This window comes from Pipra filicauda, unplaced genomic scaffold (genome assembly GCF_003945595.2).
Source record: "Pipra filicauda isolate LSUMZ 115617 unplaced genomic scaffold, ASM394559v2 scaffold42_size3861933_pilon, whole genome shotgun sequence".
In the NCBI taxonomy this organism is placed as follows: Eukaryota; Metazoa; Chordata; class Aves; order Passeriformes; family Pipridae; genus Pipra; species Pipra filicauda.
In genome coordinates, this window is record NW_024104565.1 from 3,674,976 (window position 1) to 3,700,624 (window position 25,649).

A 25,649-nucleotide genomic window follows, 5' to 3' on the forward strand; every position below is an offset into this window, starting at 1 on the left:
CTAGTAGTAAGTGAAGACACTAACAGTCAGTGTTTTTTATTTCATGCTTTTTAAATATGAAGAAAAACCTGCCTTCTGAGGTTTAGTGTTTAACAGTGTCAGAGAACCTCATTTGAGTAAGACAGGTTGGTTTAACTTTCCCTGCAAAAACATGGAGACCAGAATGATATGAATACTGTTTTGTGCTGTCCTTAAAAATTAGGAGGTGCATCTGATTTAGTTGTTACAACATAATATGCCACCTTGGCTCAATTACTTTTGGAGGCAAGTGACGATGGGCTCAGCTTTTTCAGTGTTAAGTCTAAAAAGATATGTCTCATGCTTGTTCAGCATAGGATCTTTCTGAATTAATATCGATGTTGTTCTGCTGCAGGTGGTTGTATACAGATGCAGATAGGGCTGTGATTGCCATCTCGCCTGCAGTGCTTGGCTTTGAGCATGCTGTAGCATGGATTATTCCACTGGACACATGTGGCAACAGGCTTGATTTTTTTAAAGGTATTGATGTTGATAATGTGCCAGACTGTTTAAGTCCAACCCACAGCAGGATGGTAGATGTAGCAGTTACTAAAGGAGCATGCAGATCTACGTGCAAATACTAAATATGCCTTTCCTGTGCATAATCACTCCTTAGAAATAGAGTTGAAGAAAATCATGTCAATTATTTTAGCTTATTATTTTATATTGACAGAATCCATGTAGTTTGAAAGAAATGTGTGTACAGCTGAAAATGAGGTGATTCAGAAAGCAAAGGTAAGATAAGTGGGCTGTGGTGGATAAGTGGAACATGCAGTCAGTACCTCACATAATACACTCTTGTTCTTGCTGAGGAGGAACTGTGCAGTAACACCCATCATATTCACTAGGCCGGGAGTGATACTCTTGGAGGTTCTGATTATGGAAGCAAGAGATTGAGTTATCACACCACAGTCTTTGAGAAATGCTGAAAGGTAGTTTATTTTGTGTGTCATTTAATGCAGTCAGGGTAGTTAATATTTACAATATTAGTACCATTGATCACTAAGGTAAAAAAAGTTACTTTTATTGCATATTCATTCTTACAGTCAAATTAAAAATGCAGAGCTTAATTGTTACTTTCAGTTTAAATAATGTAAAATGTGGATGCTTCCAAAGGAAATATAATAACGGCACATCAAATGCCTCACTGTGCTGCTCCTATCAGTGCAGACTGGCCGTTATGCCAATCTAATAGCTCTATTCCCTTTGCCTTTTCCTCCTTATAAATATTTTAATCACTGGGATTGCTGTATTTTTTAATAATTAATTATTAAATTAAAAATACTCATAAAATACTCATTTGCAGTGTAAAAACCTGTTCTTAAGATTAAGCTCTTGAGAACTTGGAACATGATATTCTACAACATATGTTAATTAAAAAACTACTAGATGTTACAAAGAATGGTTGGTTGGCAGACAGGAACTCAAAAGAGCAAGTTTCTGAAGTTTGTGTGGAACTAGTTCCAGCAATTCCTATATAAACATATTTTTAAAAACTCCACTTCATTGTTTTATGGGCAGGAAAACCTGAAAAGTGAGAGATCAGATCAGGATTTATTCTACAAGTTTCACAGACAATGAATTTTCTATCAAGCAAAAACTAATTCTGGTAATTTAAGAAAATAATTCCATTTACATGGAATCTGAGGTCATGAGTGACATACCAAAGAAATGCTCATTTTTGGCCAAATTAATGCCTGTTAAAATATATGAATATATGAAAATTTCTATTTAAATTTATCTCAGGATAGGAAAGGCATTTGGCAACAACATTTTATCTGGCACTAAGCCTTCCATAATGATCTTAACTTGAGAATATTGTGCCTATGGAAGTGTGCAGATGACTTACTGTGTACAAGTAAACCAAGAAGGTATCTGTAAGTAGGATAGTTAGAGCTAGGTGCTATTTTTCAGTATGTTTAAACCTCTCTCCACTTTGGGGGGAGCAGATGTAAGAAGTGTCAGACAGCTTGTATAATTATATTTTCATGCAGTAAGGAAGGAAAAGTAAGCAGTGAGAAAGACAATGTCATTTGAAAATTGAAGTGTGCTCACAGCTGTTCAAGACAGTGTATGTGTAATGCAAGTGTAACTCTACAAGGAGACTATCTGAAGTTTCTCCTGTACTTCAAAGGCTGTTGTAATACTTTTCATTAATGCAACTGACCTATTTTCAGGCTGATCTTCAAAATCCATTATTCCTTCAAAACAGGTGAAATAAAGAACAAGTGGTCAGCTGCTGACTTAGGGGTCAGGTACAGCTCTTGAGGAGCTAGGTCTGGCTTCTGTGTTGGGATTACCTTGAAGGACTGGCTGTGCTAATGGGGAGGCATTTGTGTGAGAACTTGAGCTCAAGTGGAAACAGGTCACTATGGTACACAGTAACATACACACACCAAATTAAGTAGCAGGAGTCCCCTGTCTATGATCTAGTCTCCAAAGTATGTCATACACATCTTCTGGTTTTTGGCTGCAAGCTGTTGCCATGGCCTGTGGAAGGTTGCTAAGTTGCAGGCTGTTTACACTCTCATTCTAGACTGCAATTCGTATTTCCAAGGGTTTCTTTATAGCTGGATGAAAATAGTATTTGTTCCTCAGCAAGGATTATTTGTGTGCCAGGTAAGTGAATTTAGTGAAGCTTGCCAAATCAGCTGAAATAAAGTTTCTTTAAAAGAAAAACAAGAAATGTACAATTGAAAACTTGGTAAATACATGAAACCAAGAAGATAAGCAGCAGCGATGTATTGGATTGATACACTGATACAGCAAGGGATTCATACAGGAAAGAAGATAATGGAGTAGATATTCTGTACATTATTATACACTTGAGCATTAAATCTCATCTTTATTAGATTTGGTTGACGATATAACTTCTTATTTTTTGTATGTGGTGGGACTGTCAGGTAAGAAGCAGTGTGGTTTCTGAATTTATTTTTTTTATTTCTGCTGCCATTTCTCCTAGACCTTAAAGATAAGTTGCTGCTCTAAAGATAACTTTTGGATTTATTTTTTGATCCAGATTCAGTCTAAGATAAAGGCTGGAAAAAAGAAATTTATTGGTAGGGTCAGTCACTAATAAGTTGGATTTCTTGTATTATAAGGAACATACAATGACCACTGAAAATTGTATACTTAAATGAATAATCATCTCTTATATTTCATCCTTTTTTGTTCCCTTTTTTGATATATGGGCCATGGCTTGAAGGATAATGTCCCTCAGTATATGTTTGCTTAATTTTTTGAAAAACAGTAAAGGTTCCCTTTACTGTTCCAAACAGCTTTTGTTCCGAAGCCATTTAAGTCATGGCTAGGCTTCACAAATGAAGATTTGGGAAAGGCTCTACCCACATTTGCTACAAGTGCGCTGGTGGCTAAAGAGGCCAATGCGAGATAGACAAGTCCGGTTGCAAAAGGCACAGCAGAAAGACTCCTTGGATGGTATCGGCAAGACACAATTCTTTCTGCGTTGTCTTTTCTCTTTGATGGTGATCCTGTGTGCATTCTCAAAGGAAGCAGCAGCATTATTAGATGGTGTGTCTCCAGACCTCCTGATTGGAGGCCAGAATAGACCAGCGATGAACATCAATGTGGCCAAGGCTGAGATATTGTTTCAGGGAGTCCTTGTATCCCCTCTTTGGGGCTCCTCTCTTGCGGCAGCCAGTGGCAAGTTCACCATAGAGCACGATCTTAGGGAGGTGGTAGTCCTCCATCCTGGAGACGTGCCCTGCCCAACGCAGCTGTGTTCTCAGCAACATGGCCTCAATACCTGTGATTGCTGCTTGTTCTAGAACAGACATATTAGTTACATAATCTGACCAATGGATGTTTAGGATTGTACGGAGACAGCGTTGATGGAAGCGTTCTAGGAGTCGCAGGTAGTGGCGGTAGACGACTATATATAAAAGAGTAGACAGCACTATGGCTCTGTAAACACTGATCTTTATACTTTTCTTCAGGTGTTTATTTCACCAGACTCTTTTATGGAGTCTTCCGAAAGTTCTATATGCCTTTGCTAATCTGTTGTCTATCTCTCTGTCAATCTTACTGTCCGAGGAGATGATCCTACCAAGGTAATGAAACTTCTGGACTGATTTGAGCTCTGATTTGCCAATGGTGATATGGGGATGATGGAAGACTTCCTGAGGTGCAGGTTGATAGAAAACTTCTGTCTTCTTCAAGCTGACTTCCAGCCCAAAAAGCTCAGCAGCCTCAGCAAAGCAGGATGTTAAATGCTGCAGAGCTGCTTCTGTGTGGGCGATGAGGGCGTCGTTATCAGCATAAAGCAGCTCCCGGACAAGATGATTTAAGGTCTTAGTGTGGGCCTTCAGTCGCCTCAGGTTGAATAGGCTTCCATCAGTATCATATCGAATGTAGATACCATCTTCTTCATCGAGGTCTGCCATGGCCCTTTGGAGCATCATGCTGAAAAAGATTGTGAATAGGATTGGTGCAAGAACTCAGCCTTGTTTCACACCACTGGATATTAGAAAGGGCTCAGAAAGTGCATCACTGTATCTGACTTGGCCGTGCTGATCCTCATGAAGATGATCATTTTAAGGAACTTGGGGGGACATCCTAAACATTTCAAAATCTACCACAGACCTTTTCTGCTCACAGTATCGAAAGCCTTGGTGAGGTCAACAAAGGTTACATAGATACCTTTGTTCTGTTCCCTACGCTTCTCTTGAAGTTGTCTGAGAACAAATACCATGTCTGTGGTACTCCTGTTGGCTCTGAAACCACACTGGCTTTCAGGAAGTAGTTCTTCTGCTATAGTGGGTATTAGTCTGTTCAAAAGTATTCTTGTCAGGATCTTGCCAGCAATGGAGAGCAGAGTAATACCCCAGTAGTTTGAGCAGTCTGATTTATCTCCCTTCTTCACGAGGTGATGATGACTGCATCATGAAGGTCTGATGGTAGTTCGCCTGGTTCCCAACAGCGCACCTCAAACTCGTGAAATTTAGCATGGAGTGCTTGGCCCCCATGCTTCCAGACTTCAGATGGAATTCCATCAACCCCAGCTGCCTTGCCAGTTTTCACATGCTGTATGGCCTTAAGAGTTTCTCCCATAGTAGGGGCAATATCCAATTCATTCTTCACTGGTTATTGTGTAATGTACTGAATTGCAGAGTCTTGAACTACACGGCTAGTACTGAAAAGAATCTGAAACATCGATTCAGAATGGAGATTTTATCTGTCAGAAGCATTTGACCATCTGCGCTGAGTAGAGGGCTTTGGACCTGGTATGCAGGTCTGTATTACATAAAATCTAGTTAGACTTTTCTGCAAGACTTCAATTTTTTTTTTTTTTTGGCTGCATATTAAGTTCCAGTCAGCTTTGGAGTTAGAAATGTGTTGCTTAAGTACATATTGAGAAGAAACTTTTCTTATTGAACTTTCTCATAGTTGCTTCTCTCACCTTTTACACAACAGCAACTGGATTTTTGTTTTTTCCTGAATTCATGATTTGTAATTTAGTAATTTATATTCTGAAGATAGCAAATTATGCATAAACTTTAAATACTTAAATGATACTATAATCTTAAAGACTGTGCCAGATGTTTTGCCATCTAGTGCTGCGTGTCTTTCTGAAATGCTGTTGGTCATACATAAAACAGTTGCAATAAAAAAGTCTGCATAATGACAAATAAACAGCAATTTTTTATTAAAATGGTCACAGAAGTACAACATACAGGAACTTTTTATCAGTCAGTAGTTTGTAGGAGGTTCTAAGAACACTGAAACTCTGCAATTTACAGAGGGTACATTAGACTGGAGCACAGTTACTAGGGTCTGTGAGCATCTGCTTTTGAAGTGGAAGGATTATGTAAGTCTCCATGAAAAGGCACATTTTTCTACCTAAAAACTAATCTGTCATATTGCACATAAATTTGGATCAGATTGCGCTTTCCTAATTAATGGAGTAAAGTTTTGCTATTTCATACAGTCAAGTGTTCGGTGCTGTCTTGTTTCAAAAGGGCTGAAACACGCTTTTTCACCCTCATGTAGGAATTTTAATAAGAAACTTGATATAACATTGTTGACAAATGGCTAGTTTCAAAAAAAGTACCTTATAATGAATTGGCATTGTAATGCTTTACTGTTACATACTGTTTTTCACTGAAGAAGCTCAAGGCGCACTGAGTAAACACTTGGCCTCTCTTGTCCTTTTGTGCCAGGCAGAAGAGCCCTGTTCTTGCTAGGGCTACCAGAACTCCAGGCTTGCTTGGGACATATTACCCCAGTGCAGATGCACCACAGATATGTGAGGCTGGTCTGGAGCATCCCTCCAAGAACTGTGTGGCTCATTCTGAAGCAGGAAAGGAGCCATATGCTGGACAAGTCTGCGATATGTGTTGCTATTGTGGGCAAGTTGCGATATGTGGGCATTGAGGAGGCTGATATCCTGAAAGAGCCCTGTGCTGAAATATGTTGGGACTTTCTCCAGCTCCTAAGACATTTGAGGCTGAGGAGGATGCAGAGATGGCTTTATTGGATGTTGAAAAAAGAAACTTACCAGAACAGTTATTCCTGCATGTGTTTCTGTAATGTTTACTGTAATGTTATTGCATATTTATGCTGCCTAGTTACTTCTAAGAATAACAATTTTTTTTAATATGCCACACAAACCCACATGCCAAAGTGGAAATTGTCTCATGTTGTGTCCTACCTACAGCATAAGTGTACAACACAATTCTTAAAATGGTCAGTCATGCCAGAACTTCTGTAGCTTAGTCTGCATAAAAGGCTGCTCCTAGCAATAAGCAGCTAAAACAGTTAATGCAGTTATCACTGCATTGTGTTGCTCTGACACAGCACTTAAAACTAAAAATTATGAATAGCAGTGCTTATCAGGTTCTTAAATTGCTTAGTCTTCTTTCAGTCTTCAGACTATAAAGGTATTTCTTAGCTGCTGTACTGTGAAATAAGAACAAACAGTGAAAGCATTAGTTTATAGTTCTATCAGAATTATCATGAGAAGGACAGTTAGAATTCAATTAGAAGGTCTTGCTCCATAGTTTAGATTAATCAACACAATCAACTTTCACTTAAAACAGTGGTCTTAAATTATTTGCATTAGACTAGTTTTCTTTATATATATATATATATATATATATATATATATATATATATATTTAGTTCAATCTCTTTGAGGAAACATAGGCTGTCTAAATTTTTCAGCAATGTGCCTTTTACCCAAATCGCTAATACATCTAAATCAGCTTACCATGTAATATAAATGTTTGCCCTTTTACAAGCAAGACTGTGTACCATGTACTGCCTTTCCCTTTTCTATAATTAGCAGAAACATTTGGAAATTTCAATAACATTTTCTCTGTATCTTTACAAGAAAGAAAATGACCTAAAAAGGGAAGAAAGGCAAGTCTAGGAAGGAGCACAGCTAATCTAAACATCTCCCACAACTTGCAATCAGGGACACCTCCTCCCTTCTCCAAGCAGATCCCTTGTTTGTGTTTTGTTTTTGTTATTCAGACTCTCTCTCTTCACTACACATTTCCCTACTTGGAAATATTATCATTTGAGATCACTGTACAGCAACAACAGATAAAGCTGTGCCAAACTGCAAACCAGCCCATGGGATAAAAGTCTGTAATCAGTAAAGGACACGTATACTGCAGACCCAGGCTACCCCAACATGGAAGTATTAAGTTCATCTGTCATTTTAGTAGTGTTCACATTGTTCAGGTAATTGTGTGCTGTCTCTACACCTAGTTGACACTTATCAAATAAGAAAATTGTGAGGAAAAATGTGACTTTCCACTTGGAAAGCTGAATTTTGAACCGTCAAACTTCTTAACTACTGTCTTTACTAAAATTTCAGCCAGCAATACTTTGCCCAAGTTTCCTGACAGTAACAATGGTTCAAAACTCTTGCATTCACAAAAATACCAAGACTATTTTATGTCAGGAAGAGACAGTATAAGAAATTAGAGGGACTTCTGTAGCATAAGAAAACCATAAACATATTTTTCCTGACTGGTAAATCATCCACAGCAATAGGATTGGTACGAACACACAATCTCAGCATTAGAACTTCAGTAGGGCCCTATGTAGAAAGTTAGATTTGTGATTCTGCAAAAGTTTAGTGCACAGCAAGTGAAAATGCCTTTAAATGTGTTTTACATGTCCATAAATATAATCAGAGCTCCAATCTCTGGACATTCAAACTTTTCCTTAGAATACTTTTACCTACAGCAATTAGGCAGAAACTGAAGGCATAACTGTTGGTTGATTTTAAGTTGATACACAGCCTTGGTGAGTCCTCCTGTGAAACCTCTACCACCTGCACAAATTTTGGATAATAAACCAAACATAAAGGCTAATTTGCTGGAAATTACATAAGGCCGGACCTATTTAGCAGAAATCCCACAAAGCAATTTATTTTTGCAGAGATTGCGATCTCTAGAGCCCCTTCTTGGATACTAATGCTGTGGAAAAATAAGCTGGTCTTTTTTTCCATACAATTCTTCCCATTTTGCCAGTTAGAAACACAGTCAGCTTTGACAAAGACCTGGGATACTAGCAGTGACAATAAATTGAAAGCTTTAAAATAAACTTGGCACTAAGCCTCACTGTGTTGCTAGTTTAATGTTCGATTTGAGGTCAATCAAGGCTTTCACTCAGTAAGTAGATACCATAGGCTAAGTGTACTGCTAGATCCTAAACAGATGTGAAGGACACAAAGGCACGACATTTATTTAATTACAATTCAGACAGACCACTGAGATGGTAGTTTGTTCCCATAGGAATGAACAATTAACAGTAGTTTCTGGGACAGTTAAAAGCAACTTGATTATTAGGGGTTTGGCCCCTTTATGCCAAAGCTTTTTGATGGGAACTGTAAGGCTTGCCAAGTTGGAATGAGGACTTAATATTTAAGGGAAAAAAAAGAAAATGGTCATGTTTAATTTGTGGTTGTAAAAGATGACTGGATTACGGGGAAGGCTTTTAGGTTTCAGAATAGTGTTGAGGACTGCAGGGGAAGAGCACTGGCCAGGCAGTACTACAATAAGGGGTCATTTTGGCAAAGGAAACTAGTTTATTGTTAATTCCTTAGGAGGCTTAAGGTGACACTTAAGTCCCAAGCCAATCTACATTTCTAGTTTTTATCTCAGTCTTGCAGGATCCATCAATAGATCCAGTTTTTCAGCCTTCACTGTTTGATCTCTCAACCTAACCCTAATCTGAACTAGGGTTTTTTTTAAGGAAAAAGCAGGCAGTCAAGCTGGTTGCTTCCTGTCATCTTTAGCCTTCATCTAACACCCAATATCGACTGGCACGAAACGCATTAAGGCAGATCCTGGAGAAGAAATTAAGTGAATTATTTTTAAAGATAGTATTTGACACAGCAGAGTCTAAAGAACAATTTTTTTATTGTTCCACATGGCTTACAGGTGTAAAATGAGTACTCAGTACAAACTCAGGTTTGTCTAAAGGTACAAGATGCTGATTTCTCTTTACATTGAGGCTTAGACAACAGCCAGGAACTAAACTGTCAGTCAGATGTACTATTGGATCCCGCAGTTTCTTAGCTGAGACTGTGACTGGAATGAACAGAAGCATATGATTTTACATAGACACAATATGCTGGGATTGTTTTAGGACTCCTTTCAAGCTTGAGCTTTAGGATAAAACCCCAAAGTCGTTACACTGTGTTTTGGCCATGATGCTAAAATGAAGGCATATGGTAAAGAGGTAGATATTTGAAAGACAATTATGAGATAGGTTATGGGTAACTTGACTGTAAGGTTGAGCAAAAGCAAAGATTAAAATGTAAGGTGCTGTTCCACAAAGGCAGCAGCGCTACAGTGAAGCCTGGTGCTAGAAGAAATGCATGGAGGTAAGAATTTCAGTAGCTTCGGTTACATCTGGAAAAATGGTGGCATATCACTTACCCAAGTTCAATGAGGATCAGTGAAAATTAGCTACAGCACTCTTAAAAATAAATTTGGCAACACATACACTTTGGCATGTAGTCACCCCTGAACACAGGAAACAGCCATCTTCTAGGGCAGGATTTCTTTTGACTCATTGAAAGGCCTTCATCCTGTTCCCAGAACTTGACCTAAATAAAGTTACCCCTCCTGTTTCTGAAATGGGTGTATTCAAAGACCGCCCTATAAATGGTTGGATTGCATCCTCTTCCTCAGTCATTCTTTGTAAGTCCTGGATATTGCTACATGTAGGAGCTGCCAAATTTTCCCTTTCTGGCTGTAAACAGAACGGGTGCAGTTGGGAGCTATGGAATTTTTTAGAAAGCTTTCTAACTTCCCCCAGCATTTCACATTTCTGCTCTCACCACCACTGTCTGCCTGTCAGTGGGAAAAGACACAAACATGAACACGGAAGGGTTATTTGCGGCTAGTCCTTGTTTGTAGCGCTGCACATACGGCAGTTTTTAATGATGTGTTTTCTGCGCTAAATTAAGCCTGGGCTCTTGGGAGTAATTGCTCTGGCTTCCTTTAATGAAGCAATAATCCTCGTTAAAGTCAGCAAGCATAACGCGTAGCCTTTTGCAACCTGCAAAGCCACTACTGAGCTGCAGAGAGAATTCTCCATCCCAGTCCCTGCTTTAGGAGGCGACCGGGGGTCGGTGTTCTTTTGCCTCTCAGGCGGTACTTTCGGAGGGGAGTTCCTTCGGCTACGTGCGCTAGGACAAAAACAACCGCACCAGAAAAAGCCCTTACTCAACGAGTTACTGCCCGGACGCCACCGAGCCAAAGCACTGCCACAGGAGCGGTGACCGGGACGGGGGCGGGGGCAGGGGCGGTGTCGGGTCCCCGACGGAAGGGCGGGCCCGCTGCGAACCCACAGCGGCGGCTCCTCCTGTGGTGGCGGCTCCGGCCCAGTTCCCGGCCATGCTGTTCCGCTTCGGGGTGGTGCTGCCCGCCCGGGTGATGGAGGGCGGCGCGGAGCTGCTGGTGGTCGGGTCGCGGCCGGAGCTGGGCCAGTGGGACCCGCAGCGCGCCGTGCCCATGAGGCCTGCGCGGCCGAGCGCCCCGCTGCCCGCGCAGGAGCCCACGCTGTGGCTGGCGGAGGTGGAGCTGCCGGACGAGGACGCCGCCAGCCCTTTCTGGTACAAGTTCCTGCGGCGGGAGGGCGGCCGCCTCCTCTGGGAAGGTAACGGAGGGGCCCCGCTGCACCGCCCCCCGCACCCCCAGCACTGCCCAGGCCGCGAGGACGTGCCCGCCTGCCGGCTCGGCCCGGAGGGGGGAGCAGCGGAGCCGGCGCTTCTCCTTGAAGGAGGGCATTGCCTGCCCTCGGCTCCCGCAGCTCCGCCTTCCTCCTCCCGGGTCCGGGAGAGTGTCCCTGTGAGACTGGCCGCAGCTCGAGTTTGATCCTGCCGCTGCTCTTGTGCAGGGGTGCCCCGAACTGTGCTTGCAGGTAGAACTGCCCAGGCTTTCGTGACGTGACATGAGTTCTCGCTAACAAAAACATTTTTTAACCATGTGATGGAGGAGAGTGAATGCAGAAGGAAGCAGCTCTTCTAGGTTGGTAAAAGCCCTTCAAAACAGTTTCTTTTTTTTTACCCCCTTAGTTTACGCATCCATTGTCATGATGCTTTGTTTTGTTTTTATTTTTCCCGGAAGTAAAGAACTCAGAATTCTCTACTTAGGCAGTAAGGTGTGGGCTGTTACTTTATTTTGCTAGGCTGAAATGTCATGGTGGCATTTTCAGGCTGACAAATTTTACCATTGGAATTTCTAAAAAAAACCCCCAAAACAACAAGAAGTTCTATCACAGCTTTTCCTTTTTTAGTTTCAGTAGTATTTTCACCATGGTTTTCTCCTGTGCTGTGTTGTCAAATGTTGAATAACTGGTCAGTTTACATGTGCTGTTCTGAGAACGCTCATACAGTTGTCTGCTGAGTCAAATAAAGCTCTAAATATACCTTTTGTTACTGAGGAATGGATCTGACCCTGTGAAAGGAAGACAGATGACTAGGTGATTTGTGAGGGTTTTTTTTTAACTCATAGTTTTATAATCCGTATACCAAAATAACACATTGTAGAGCAGTTGCTCTTCAACCATTTTAAGAATACATACCACACTTCTAAACTGCCATTCTGTCATGTAGACTAAAACATGCATGTTGTCATCACTGTTGCATTTGTTTTTTCTTCTTTATGCTAATAAAAGGCTGCATGTTAATGCTACATTCACACAAGGTTACGTCATGAAATACTATATACATCATGCAATAGTAATTGTTTTATTTAGCAGCTAAAACAAATAGTGTATTTCACCTGTTTTAACCATGTTTTTCTTTTGCAGAATTGCAGGAAAAGTGAATTTATGGAATAAAAATCTTTACATCTATCCAAGGAAGCAGAATTGTGTCTCTTTTGAAAGTGCAAAGTTGTACATAGTATGCCAATGATATTGGTATATAAAGAGAAATAATAATAAGAGTGTTCAAGACTATAGAGAATCAGCAACGTAAGGTTGATGGTTACTGTTTAGTTTGGAAGTAGTGATAGCTCAAGATATTGTCTGTTCCTGGAGGCATGTTCAGGAATACTACTTCTGTAGTCAGAGTAATAAACATACTCTGTTTTGTCAGATTTCCAGTTTTAGGTTTAACCTGTGTGGCATTTTGGTCTTGTTATTGTAAATGCTCAGCAGTTAGCTCACTGCTTGGCTGGAATGATGGAAAGCAAATGGGCATATCATCCAAATGCAGAAGAGTTTTTTAATTAGGCGTTCATATCAACAGCTTTTTTCCTAAGTTAATATTTACAGGAAAGAACTAAATTTGCTTAAACCTTGAAATTATTGTTCTTCATTTATTACGTGAAGGGAGCCTAAGGATGATTTTCTGTCTGATAATTAAGCAATCTTGCAATTTTTTTTTTACTTAATTTGTTTTAATGTGTTGGGGTTTTTTTAACTGTATCAATAAAAGTTTTGGCTGTCACCTGCTTATTCTTGTAAAGATCACAATTTGAAAAGACAACTCTCATTTTTAAGAAAAGAATATTTTTTTTTTGTAATAAGCAAGTGCTGTGCCTTGTCTCTCTTTAGCATGTGTTTAGAATTAAAATGTGCTTTGGGAGACATTTATCATTTACAGAGCGTCTGCAGTTTTGAAGAATGCTTATGGGAGATAGAGGAAGTGCAGAATGATACTTACTCTAAGTTTATGAGTTATGGCATTCATCTGTAACCACAGAAACTCCAGTCAAGTTATGGATGTCTCAGATGTTTACATATATTGGATGTTGAAATAATGTGCTGTATTTACTCCCAGTTTTTTATTACTACATACCTGTGAGAATTCCTCTGGTAACACATACTGTTTTCATAATACTACAGTACATGTTGTATCACATGTTTTGTGTATAAATTACAGCCATTCCAATGCACTGGGGAAACTGAAAGATAAAGTGAGGGTATTTGTTTCTGTGGGCTGGAAGAGTCAAAGTCACAGGCCAGTGTTTTGTGGCTTCTGGGTTCTGCCAGGTGGTCTGGTAGGAAGCTTTCAGGCAAGGCTTGGTCTATGTGAGAATCTCTGGGTTGCTGCTTGTGTTGGGAGGGAACTATTTCTGCTCTCTAGGAGGAGGAGGTGGAAGAGGAAACTCATTTTTGCTCCTGAAGGATCAGATGCTTACCTCTGCTGTCCCAGGGTAATGTTGCTGATCTGCAACCAGGACCTGTACTTGAAGCCATTGAGCATTTCTGGCTCAAATCACATGAGCTGTCTGAGGTTTCTTCAGGGTTGGTACTTGCTTAATTGTCTTGAAAGCTGAGACCTGGTATTCAGGAGGATTTTTAACTGTGCTGTGGTATCTGTGGAAAACAGGTTGGTTATGTTGAGCTTTAGAATCTGGCAATAGGTTTAGAAAAAAATAATAATATATACTTTGTTCTCCCCAGCTGCACCTGTGTCTGTCTGTGGACTTTTTTTCCGATGTTGATTCTTCAAAACTGGATTTAAGGTCTCTCAGCTTGGAAAGTAAAAGCATTTTGTGCCTACTGTCGAAACTAAATAAATACAAGTTGAAACTTTCACTTGAAAATTTTTTTTGAGTAAATCATTGAACATTTATCTGTGCCTTTATCCCCTTTACTCTCATCTAAGTAAACTGTAGGTACTAATCAAGAAACATACTCCATAAAAGGACAGAGTAGTTACTAAGGGTATGCCCCAAACTGTATTTTGAGATTATGGAATACAGTGTATTGACACCTTATGTTTTGAGAATGGTAAAAATATACATAAAAAACATGAGCTTGTATTGTAAAATGTTGATCCATTGCTGTCCAGGGAAGCTGTGGATGCCCCGTTCCTGGAAGTGCTCAAGGCCGGCTTGGATGGGACCCTGAGCGTTCTATGATTTTCACTCAACTAGTTAGTTTGAAGTAGTTGGTGCTTGCTTGAAGTTTGACAGATACAATCTTGCTTGTTAAAGCTCAAGAACACAATCAGCCTACATTTTAGGAATTTGTTCAGGTGAGCAGGGCCTTATTCATTCCAAAAAAACCTCCTTTTCTAGTTTTGGAGAGAGGGGAGGAGAGAAAAGAGATGTCTTGTTCACACGTAGGTGCTGTTACTGTTCTTAGTGGCTTCTTGGAGGTCCAAACTAAATAATGCAATACAGTTTGATTTATAAAGAGTTATATTACTCAGCCTGTGGCTTGCTATGTTGGCTTTCCAACATTTCCAGTTCATGCTCCTGTGAGCTTGTTTGTTGCAGTTTAAGCCGTATGTTGGACAACGTACACTTGCGATAGTTCAGAAAGACCGGTACATCGGCTAAACAGGGACCTTCTCTTGGATATAAGGCAAAAAAGGAAGGCATACAGCCAGTGAAAGCAAGGTGAAGTAATATGGGAAGAATTCAGAGATGCTGCTTGCCACTGTAGGAAGAAAATTCATGCAGCCAAAGCTCAGCTGGAGATGAAGCTGGTCAGAAAGGTGGGGGGCAATAAAAAAGTTTTTTCAAATACATTAATGACAATAGGCAGTATAGAAATATCATTGGCCTGTTACAGGATGAGGATGGTCACCTCACAAACAGGGACAGAGACAAGGCAGAGGTGTTTAGTGCTTTCTTTGCCTCTGTCTTCAACACAGATGAAGGACCAAGGGGGTCTCAGTGCCTGAGCTGGAGGACCATGACAGCGAGAACAATTGATCCTGAAAGTGTGTGGGATCTGCTGCTCCAGCTGGATCCCTGCAAATCTATGGGGCCTGATGGGATTCATCCCAGAATCCTCAAAGAGCTGGCTGATGTTATCACAAAACCTCTAAATGATTTTTGAGCAGTCTTGGGAATCCAGATAACTGGAAGCCAGCGAATGTTGTCATGATTTTCAAGAAGGGCAAGAAGGAGGACCCTGGAACTCCAAACCTGTCAGTCTCACTTCAGTGCCTGGTAAAGTTATGGAGAAGATTATTCTGGGAAGTACTGAAAAACACCCAAAAGACAACACAGTCATTGGTCACAGCCAGCACAGCTTCATGAGAGGAAAGTCCTGCTTACCAAACCTGATTTCCTTCTATGACAAGGTAAACCATTTAGTTGATTAAGGGAAGCCAGTTGATGTAATCTTTTTGAATTTCAGTAAAGCTTTCAGTACTGTCTGTCACAGGGTCCTTCTGAACAAAATGTCCAGCACACAGCTGGACATAATGTGGTGATTGAGCAGTTGGCTCACAGGTTGAGCACAGAGGGTAATAGTGAATGGGGTAACATCAGACTGGTGACCTGTCAGTAGTGGAGTTCCACAGGGCTCCATCTTAGGCCCTGTGCTCTTCAACATCTTCATAAATTACTTGGAAACAGGACTAGAAGGGATACTAAGCAAATAATAATACAAAACTGGGAGGAGCTGCTGACTCCCTCGAAGGCAGGGGGGGCCTTAAGAGAGACCTTGACAAACTAGAGGGCTGGGCAATCACCAACCATATGAAGTTCAACAAGGGAAAGTGCCCAATTCTGCACCTGGGATGGGACAACCCTGGATGTTCATACAAACGGGGGAATGAGATGCTGGAAAGCAGTGCCACAGAAAGGGACCTGGGGGTCCTGGTCTATGGCAAGTTGAATGTCAGCAGTACCCTGGCAGCCAGGAAGGCCAACTGTGTCCTGAGGGACATAAGGCAAAGCATCGCCAGCCGGTCAAGGGAGGGGATTGTCCCGCTCTGCTCTGCACTGGTGTGGCCTCAGCTTGAATACTGTGGCAGTTTTGATCACCACAATATAAGAAGGATATTCAGCTATTAGAGAGTGTCCAAAGGAGGGCAACAAAGATGATGAAGGGCCTTGAGGGGAAGTCATATGAGGAGTGGCTGAGGTCATTTGGTCTGTTCAGCCTGGAGGAGACTGAGGGGAGACCTCATTGCAGTCTACAACTTCCTCGTGAGGGGAAGAGGAGGGGCAGGCACTTATCTCTTCTCTGTGGTGACCAGTGACAGGACCTAAGGGAATGGCCTGAAGTTGTGTCAGGGGAGGTTCAGGTTAGATATTAGAGGAATAAAACCACGTAGAGGGTGGCTGGGCACTGGAACAGGCTCCCCAGGGAAGTGGTCACAGCACCAAGCCTTCCAGAAATCAAAAAGCATTTGGACAATACTCTCAGGCACATGGTGTGACTCTTGGGGATGGTCCTGTGCAGAGCCAGGAGTTGGACTTGATTCTTGTGGGTCCTTTCCAACTTGGCATATTCTGTGATTCTGTGACTTATGTCACAGAATAAATGTAATAATAAAATAATATTATAATGTAATACAATAAATATAATAAAACAGTAATAAATGTTCTGATAATATTGTAATGAGTGAAAGTATTAGAAGTAAATTCTGATTATAGCTTTCAAGGGTTGAGCCCTTGATTGGTTCAAAGTATCAGTGATAGGTGAGCAGATAAAGATTTAATTTTTAAAATGGTAGTTTGTTGAAACTTAAAGGAATCTCACTTCTTGGCCTCAACTCTGTGGAACAAACGAAGTATAATTTCTTAATTTAAAGAAGGAGATTCTTTTAAGAGTGTATGGGAAGATAATATCTAGTTGCCCTTTGCACTGGAGATTGTAACAGAACAAAAAATATTTGGGGTTAAGCCATAGCAGGATAAAGCAAAGTAAATATTCCTGGAGGGCATTCTTAAAAGTACAGTTGGATATAACGTTATTTTTCTGTAACTGAGATACATCTTTTTTCCCCCCAAGCTAATCTACAGATCCCCAAAATAGGGAGCAGTTCTATTATAAAAAAAATAAAAAATCAACCAAACAAAAAACCCCTAAACTCTTAAGAATAACATTTCTTCGTACCTTTTAATGCAGATATTTCATGTAGTGTTGTTCCCACTGGGTGGTGCCATTTTCCCTGTGTATAGCCAGTGCCTGGCAGCTACTTGCACATTTCATCAGTATTTAGTGTAATTTCTGTTCCACTTTTGAAAATTATCTGGGATTTTACTTGTTTCCCCCGTTGCAGTCTTGTTCTGAAGTAGGTGGTGACTATGAAGGGACACAAAGCACAACTGGATGTTGATAGCTGAATGATTGCGCATCATAAGCGTTTTGTTCCTGCGAGGTTGTTGCTTTCTGGACAATGCTAGATGCCTTAACACCTTTCAGATGTGAGGAAACTTAATGAGTAAAAGTGGATAACTTCGAAATCTACTACCGACTACCTCTGTAAGGAGTGGAAAGAAACTTCTGCTTACCAAGTGCAATAGCTCCTGATGTTTTGTTCTTCAGCCCCCTCTAGATGTATACTTAGCATGCATGACTGCAATTAAATGGTAGTGAGTTTCTCATTACTTTCTGTCTGTGTGTCGGCATTAACCGGCTTATACTGAGTAGACTACCAGAGATCAATACAACAACAGAGTTGCCTGTGAAACTGCAAAATCAGAAGAATAAAAATAGGTATGTATACTTACGTTCCTCTGGATTTGGCAGGTATGTGTCTCTTCGTACCCACGGAGATAATCAGGGTCCAGTTCTGACTGCTGTTAAAGCCTTATTAAAGCGTTTGTGGTTATAATGGCAAAGTTACAATAAATGCATTGTTTATGCAAATACTTTATTTACCATTTTCCCCATCACCAAGTGACAGCAGCATGTAATAGAGGTCAAGAATTTATGGTCAATGGCAAGAAGCACTGAAAAGTGATAATAACTGGGATAATACTTTGGTTAAGATATTGACATGGTTACTATTTTGATGTAGCTTGTTTCCTACCTGTACTTCAGTTATCTCTTCTGGTATGGTAGAAAGTAGCAATCAGTAATAGAAAATACAATGCCATAGAGATTTTTCAAAGCAGTTAGAAAGACTCTATTACGTTATACATTTTGTTGCTTTCAGTCTTTATTCTATCATCTGTATTTCCTTTAGTCTTATTTCCACTGTCTGTCAGAGAAGAGCCTCTTCTTTACGTGATGTGGATTTCCTATTAGTTTCTTTTCTCTGACTTAATCTACATCATTAGACTGGGCATTGGGTTAAAAACTCTTAGTATGGTAGAAGCTTCCACTGACAAACACCTGTGCCTAAGCAGACCTAGAGAGAGAAATAAAGCATATGTTTTTGAAAGTTGCCTTTGAAAATTCTTATTTTCTTATCTAATTTGAAAAAGAAGAAAGCCTTGTTGATTAACAGCATGAAGTACTGAAAAGAGCTTTCTTGTAAACCGTTTAGTTCTAATAGTGGCATAATTAAAAATTATAAAAAGAATTCTCTTAGGGGTATACTAATAGACTAAAAAATTTCAAATTCAGCCTGGATTTTAAGAGAATTAAAACTTATTTCTCTGGTTATATATATCAGCTCTACCAAATGAGAAACTGAAAGTTGATTTAAGTTTGGTAAAAAATAAACGTACAGGGTATGATACAAATGGTTTTCTGGTTTTGGGGTGTCTGTTTGGCCTGGCAAATGCAAGGAAACACTTCTGGAAATCAAACCAATCGTGAAGGAGTTCCCGAATGAGGTGTGGCAAACTAACAATTTTGTCTTATATAAACACTAGGTATTTAAGTGTACAATATATATAAGTATAAATATACAATAAATTCATCTCCTGTTTACTAAAGGGAAGTTTATTGGCAGCAGAAAAAGTAGCCTTGTAATCAGAGGAAGTATTTATTAAGCATACAAGTAGGGTTTGGTACATGCCATACCAAATTGGTGCTGTTTGTCAGGGCAACTGCTCAGGGGCTTGGCTGAGACTTGAGGAAGGTGGGACTCCAGAGCCTGTGGCAGACTCAAACTGGCAAAATACTTGACCTCACTCAGTTCAATCAATAGCAATTCAGCCTTGGCGGGACTGAGACAGATCCTATTTCAAAACATCAGAGATTGAATTTTGTTCAGACAGGCAGCAGGGAGACTTTCGTGACAGAATCTGGTATAAAGGGTAAGTAAATTTGAATATTGTGAGTGTACTGAAGTAAGTTCAGTTACAGTGATGTGTGATAACGACACCATGCAGTAACACATTCAGATAACTGAGAATTGTGTCCAAAATAGAGCTTGAGGCTTTTCTTCATTGTAGTGTTGGTATGAAAGGTAAGGAACCTAGCAAAACCTTAATCTTTTAAATGCTTTATTTTGGAGATTTTTTTTGTATGTTTCCTTTACTTTCTGTTGCTTTATTCCTCTTTTTAAAAAGGAATCTTTCATTCCTCTATACTTCTCTGTTTCTCTGTCCCCAGAGTGTTGATAGTGCTTATAATATTAAACTCTTCCAGGGGAATTTCTAGGCATGAACTTAAGATACTTGTTTACCTTGTTAAAGGACCTCATTTAATATAGCAAATGGAATTACTTAAAATATTTAGGCATAGGTAAAATTTTGAATTGGCATGTAAACTGTGCTGGTTCATGCAAAATTTATGACAAAGATAGTAGGAGTTAGTCTTTGCTCTTACTGACGTGTGAGTAGGTGATCTGAAAATTGCCTAGGTGTTTGTGTTTGAATTGGTTAGTTGCCATTGAAGCTAATGTGTGTATCTAAGTAGCCCTGTAGTTTTTTCAAAGGTAGCAATGAACTGAGAAACACACCTTGCTGGAGTTTAGAGGTTTGGAAGTCTTATGCCTGTGTTTTAGGGTCTGGCTAAGGTAGGGATGAGATATACAGCACCTTTATGTCTGCCGTTGTGCCTTGGAGTTCCTACGTACCTTCTCTTACACTGCAGAGAACAGAAAAAAGACCGTACTTCCAGCGAGGTGTGCAAAAAGCTGGTAGCTGGAAGAGAGTGGCTGAGCAGTGCCTTTGCTGCAAAGAGCTCTGCAGAGACAGTTGGAGAGGCAATCTTATTATATTCATTCATTCATGTGGGTTTTTGTTCACCACTCTTAGTGGTGATGAGAAATTTCATTGACCCAGATTTTGCTTCGTATCTTTTAAGATCAAGCTGGTAATTTCTCTACACTGACTATTTTGTGCAATCTGTGTGGAGTTCTCTTCTGTGTCAAGAAGAGTCTGTGCTGTTGGCAGACTGTTAGATTATACTTTTTTCATCTCTGCAGTAGAGCTCTAATAGAATAGTAACGGCAGGTTTTCCTTTGCATTCTGTTATTGTTCATCATTAGATCAAATTTCAGAACATCCTCTTCTAGTCTCTGCTTACCTTCTTCCAGTCCTGTATCTGTAGATGTCTTGTATTACTATATCTTCATCTGTTTTTCACAGAATTACTGAGGTTGGAAGGGACCACAATGGGTCACCTGCTCCAATATCTCTGGTCAAGCAGGCTCAAAACCAAAGTTTTCCTTTGTTTTGTTCTGGTCTTTGTCTTTTGCTAGTGCCATTTATCAGTTATATGGACATCTCTGGTTTTATTCTTTTGTTTATTTGTTTGTACAGCCACTTCTTATGCCACTTGGATCATCCTTCATATGCATTAAACAAGGAGCCATACCTGCAGTCATGCAGATTTTGAAAGAGCCCTCTGTGAGGCTTGTGCTCCAGGTGGGGCTACTTGGTTGCTTTGCTCTCCAGCAGTTCCCTGCCATCAGTGGATTCTGCTGCACAAGCATTTGCAGTAGAGAGCAACAAGTGGGTTGCAAAAGCAATGCAAAACTTTATAATTTAATGCCTAGAAACTTGTTATGTTTCTCTTTCAGATAAGCATTTTCACTGTGAAGAATCACGAAGATGGATTTTAAATAAAAAAAAAAATGACCTTTTTGAAGGAAAAAAAGTGCTATCCTATCAGTTAAACTAGAACATGTATCTTTTAATAAACTCTTCCAAAATTCTTTTGTTCTTTAATTAGGAAAGCCAACATGATCAATTAACAGGAGGAGGATCACTACTGTTCATATATTTGACTTACCCTTTTTTTATGGTTGAATTTTATGTGTTTTCAAATGATTGTTTATTTGCCTCCCAACAATAAATAATTAAACCTATGTTTTGCTGCTTAGAACAATATGAATTAAAACAAGATAAATAAAAATACTGATATAGAAATGGGTTTAGCTTTAAGAACATGTATTTGCTGTTAGGTAGGGCCTTCACTCAAAGGCCCTTTGTGCTCTCTTTTTTGCAAAGACGAGCAGGTGAATGGAAAACGTTTGATTTTCTTTGCTTTACTCTTGGCTCTAGGAACAGAAAAGTTGAAATGCTGTTAAAATTCCCCCAAATCTTTTAGGCTGCCCAATGTTTTCTTAACTATAAAAAAAATAAATCACCCAAATGATTGTTTATTTCCTATTAAAAGTACCTGGAAGCCTACTCAGTGGTCTGGTGTTATGTGCTGTGAGCAACATGTGTGTTCTGAGACTAGAGTTCTTGTCTTGCAAACACTGGTGAGGAGACACACAGGTGCTGTGCCTGACCAGAGTGTTTAAATGGGAATCATGATGAACTCCCACTGTGGAGACTGGTGGAATCATGGTAGATTTATTCAAAGTATGTTCAAGTCTTTGTACAAAGTTTGGGTAAGCTTGGGGAAACTAGTTAGGGGGACAGATGTATTTACCTATGCACCAAAAAGGTGCTGGTAAAGATGTGACGTGCATTTGGGGTCCAGGGAGCATGTTGGATTGTAGCAAATTGTACCCTGGGCCTTCTCTGTTTGTGCTGTGCCAGCCACTGATGTAGGGGCCTTCTGACAGATGTGGTTGCCCAGCACACTCAGGATAGCCTTTGCAGCTTGTAGGTGGGGCCTTTCCCATCTTCAGGTACAGAAACTAAACTTCAGCACTAGGCCTTCAGTTTTGGTAACTTTATGAAAAACTTTGTGTATTTGAGAAATGAGCAATGAAGCTTAGTGAAGTTTCTGTCAGAAAGGGCTGCTGTGTCTGGCTTCTTAGAGAAGTCACTTAGAAAATCCAGAGAAAATTTCAGATAAAGCAGATAATGGGACCTGTGGGGTAGGACAAACTTTAACCTTAAGTGGATTAAGAAGTTGGTGTGTCTATGACCAGCTCCAGACACAACCAGGCATGTTCAGATTGCATACAGGCACTTCTGTCTGCACTGGCCACTGTCTTTTCTCTCTGGTGCCTGAGCAGAAGGTAAGAAATTAGAAAGGGCGGCAACACCTTTCTGATGCACTGAGAAGAGTCAGATTGTGCTGACCTTAGTCCTACTACCTTCATCACACACACAGTTTCCTCCCAAGCAAACCAACCACACCAGCAGCCCTGGAGTAGAGAGCAAGAGAAGAAGTGATGGTCTTTGATCTGTGGTGCTGTTTGTTGCTGCCTGGAGCTAACACCCTCTGCCCAACTTGTTGTCCTAGGCTTGGGAAAGTCCCCATGTTCCAGGAATTCACATTCAGAATAGACTTTGCTTGGCCTACTGGGTTGGGGGAGGGGAGAATAAATGTCTTAGTGTGTCAAATATTTATCCTGCCTCTGAAAGCTATTTTGTTCTTGGCATGAGCTCTTCTAGTGCCTGCGAGAAGTCTTGGGCTGGCTCTTCTGAGCCTGAGTCTGATGGAAACATTTATGTGACAGAGTACCACAGAGGGGATGTAAGGAGTCTGCTCCATCAGCAGAGGTAAGGGGGCTAAGATGAGATTAAAGAATGTTTTTCGTGGACATACCTCACACCATGAGGTGATGGCACCTTGCTTCAGGCAGAGAAAACTCATGAGAAGATATTTAAGAAGGCAGGAGTGGAAACGGAAGAACTGAGGGTTATCCAGCTAACCTGGATATCCTGCTTATCGCCCCGTCTGTGCCCATTTTCCTAGCTGTATACATTCTGTAAATATAAAACAGAACATTTAAGTGATGCTTATTGTTTTCTGTTTAAAACACAGCTTATGATCAATTACCTTGAACAAGAGCTGATTTAATTGGCTGACTTTTATTTTTGTATTAAATGACTCTGGAAGATAAAAATTGAGAGAATTCAATCTTCAGTCTTTTATAGCAGCTCTAAATTATTGATGAGTTCAACAATAATCTTCAAAACTTGTCACCTGGCTCTACTTCTGGAACTGTTTCCCTGCATTGTTGTTTTATGGCATCCAAAATATCGTGGTCTTCCTGTGACAAATTGTGCTAGCAGAAGCACAATGTGAACTAATACAACAATTGTTTTTTTTTTTGAAACTTATTTGTTAAATGCATCTTGTGAAGCAAACTGTGGTGAGAAGCACTTGTGTAGTCATGTGGGTTACCTGGGTAGTGAGATCCTCATCTTTTGTGCTTATTGCCTATTTTCATAACTCTTTTAAGAAGTATAGTGATTTCAGCTTCCTGAATGCAGTCCGCTGTGATCATACTGTTCCCTAAATTAGTCTTTCTTGAAGATGGTAGCACTCTCTCCTTTCTGTCTGAAATAATATCACATGTGAATACATGTTGAATATGTGTTCATATACGTTCTGTTGCACAGACATTTCAGTAAGAAGGTTGTTAATTCATAGATCAGTATATATTGTAAGGAGTAGTAAAGAGCTAGGCAATTCTCATGAAATATGCTCTAAATGCAATTGTTACTGTTTACCTGATTATTAAAGGCAAAATAGAAACATACCTTTTGAGATATCTGTTTGACTGTAGACCACAGTGGGAAGGTGAGATTGAGTGGTGCAGTGATAAATGATGATTACAGAAGAAAGCTTTTCAGAATGAGGTTTGACAAAACCTGTTTGAGGGAACAAATAAAACAAATGTCTCATGGCAATTTACTTTTGTCCTTACTTCCATAGGTGCCTGTAGGCTTTGTAAGGGAATTAATAATGGTGAAGGTGTTAAGGTTACAAAGCAAGGACGTTATGACTGTTTAAGAAAGCAGATCATAGAGAAGAAAGGCAAAAAAAGAAACAAGAATTAAAGCTGGAGAAGGAGGAGAAGGAGGATGGACAGCAAAACTGGCAGACTGCAGTAAAAAGCACGTGGTGGTACAATTGAGATCGTGAAGACAAGAGTGAGGGTTTGTTGTCTGGTAGGACTGACTAGCACCTTGAGGAAAGGAATAATTAAGCAGGAGGGAGAGACCATAGATTGTGCTTGCAAAAATTCGTGCAGAAACCCTGGTGCAAGAGGAGCAACAGCAGTGAGCAATGGAAGGGGAAGTATGTGAGGGAGCCAGAGTGGGTACAAGGGCACTCATGTACAAGGAAAAACAGAGCTGGGAGTAGCATAAAAGCCAGAGATCAAAAGTGGGTCAGCCAGAGTCAAAACTTCGGGTGCAGTGAGGTCTGGCGGCTCCCAGGGGACTGGGATTGGCAGCCAGGGACACCAGGGCAACCCCAGCCCTGAGCATCGGGCACCTCCCTCAGGACAGGGCTGAGGCTGGGACAGGACATGGGCCTGTGGGCAGGTGGGGGTCAGGATCAGACACAGCTTTGTGATGCAGGGAAGGGCCACGGTGATGTGCATCTCTGCAGACAGTTGTCAGAAAGTAAAATGGGGAAGGCAAGATGTGGTACTTGTGGTTGTATTTTCCTGAATACACGAAGTCAGTTAAATGTCATAAACATCCATAGATTTTTGTTACACTGTGGTATTTGTTCATATATACTGCTGTCTTCACGTATTGTTTAAAAGTGGTAAGAATATGCAAATAATTAGAAATGTGAGATAAAAATATAGTGGTAATATTTGTAGCTTCTGTAGCTAGGTACTGATCTTCCTCACTTATTTATCAAAAGCTATGTGATGCAAAATGGTTCAGCTTTCTGCCTAGTATTTTATTTTTCTTTTTGGTAAATAATAATGTTTCACAATTATGATAAAACGTGGTGCATATCATCTGGAAAAAAAGAAGATGGTTTGAGCTTTAGTATTAAATGTTAGTCTTACTCTCTAATCAATGCATTAATACATCTCCCCAAATGCTCTTGCTCTAGCAAATTTCCCTAAATGTGATGTTTGGAAACTGGTCATGCATTTACGTGCAATGTGAAATTGAAGATATTCCTGTGGGCATAATTTTACTCAGAAATGTTTTCACATCATTAGTAATGTATATGTGTAACAGGCTTAAGCAAGCCATAGACTAGGTCACTTCTGATCTGCACAATAATTATTCCTACGTGCAATTAGTATTACAGGAAGTATGTAAGAACGGGGCAGAAGAATATACATATACTATATTTTTGGAGGCTAGATAAGCTTTTGATTGATGACACAACCCAGTTCAATTCAAGTTGCTTACTCTGGCGTGGTGTTAAAAATTGGT

General features: G+C 40.2%; 1 protein-coding gene across 4 annotated transcripts in view; it reads left to right on the forward strand.

Annotated features, from left to right (window-relative positions):
- Positions 1-10,798: 10,798 nt before the first annotated feature.
- Positions 10,799-25,649, forward strand: part of EPM2A (EPM2A glucan phosphatase, laforin) — a 39,900-nt gene continuing 25,049 nt past the window's right edge. Inside the window, exons 1-2 of one of the 4 annotated variants that reach the window (XM_039385703.1) lie at positions 16,756-17,922; positions 22,896-23,012. Coding sequence is in view for 2 of the 4 variants with exons in the window: in XM_027739579.2 (XP_027595380.1) it covers positions 10,899-11,160 (262 nt within the window). In the remaining 2 variants the exon portion in view is untranslated. Of the gene's footprint in view, positions 11,532-16,755; positions 23,013-25,649 lie in introns of those variants that run through there. The other 3 variants (XM_027739579.2, XM_027739580.2, XM_027739581.2) reach the window with 3 other exon arrangements.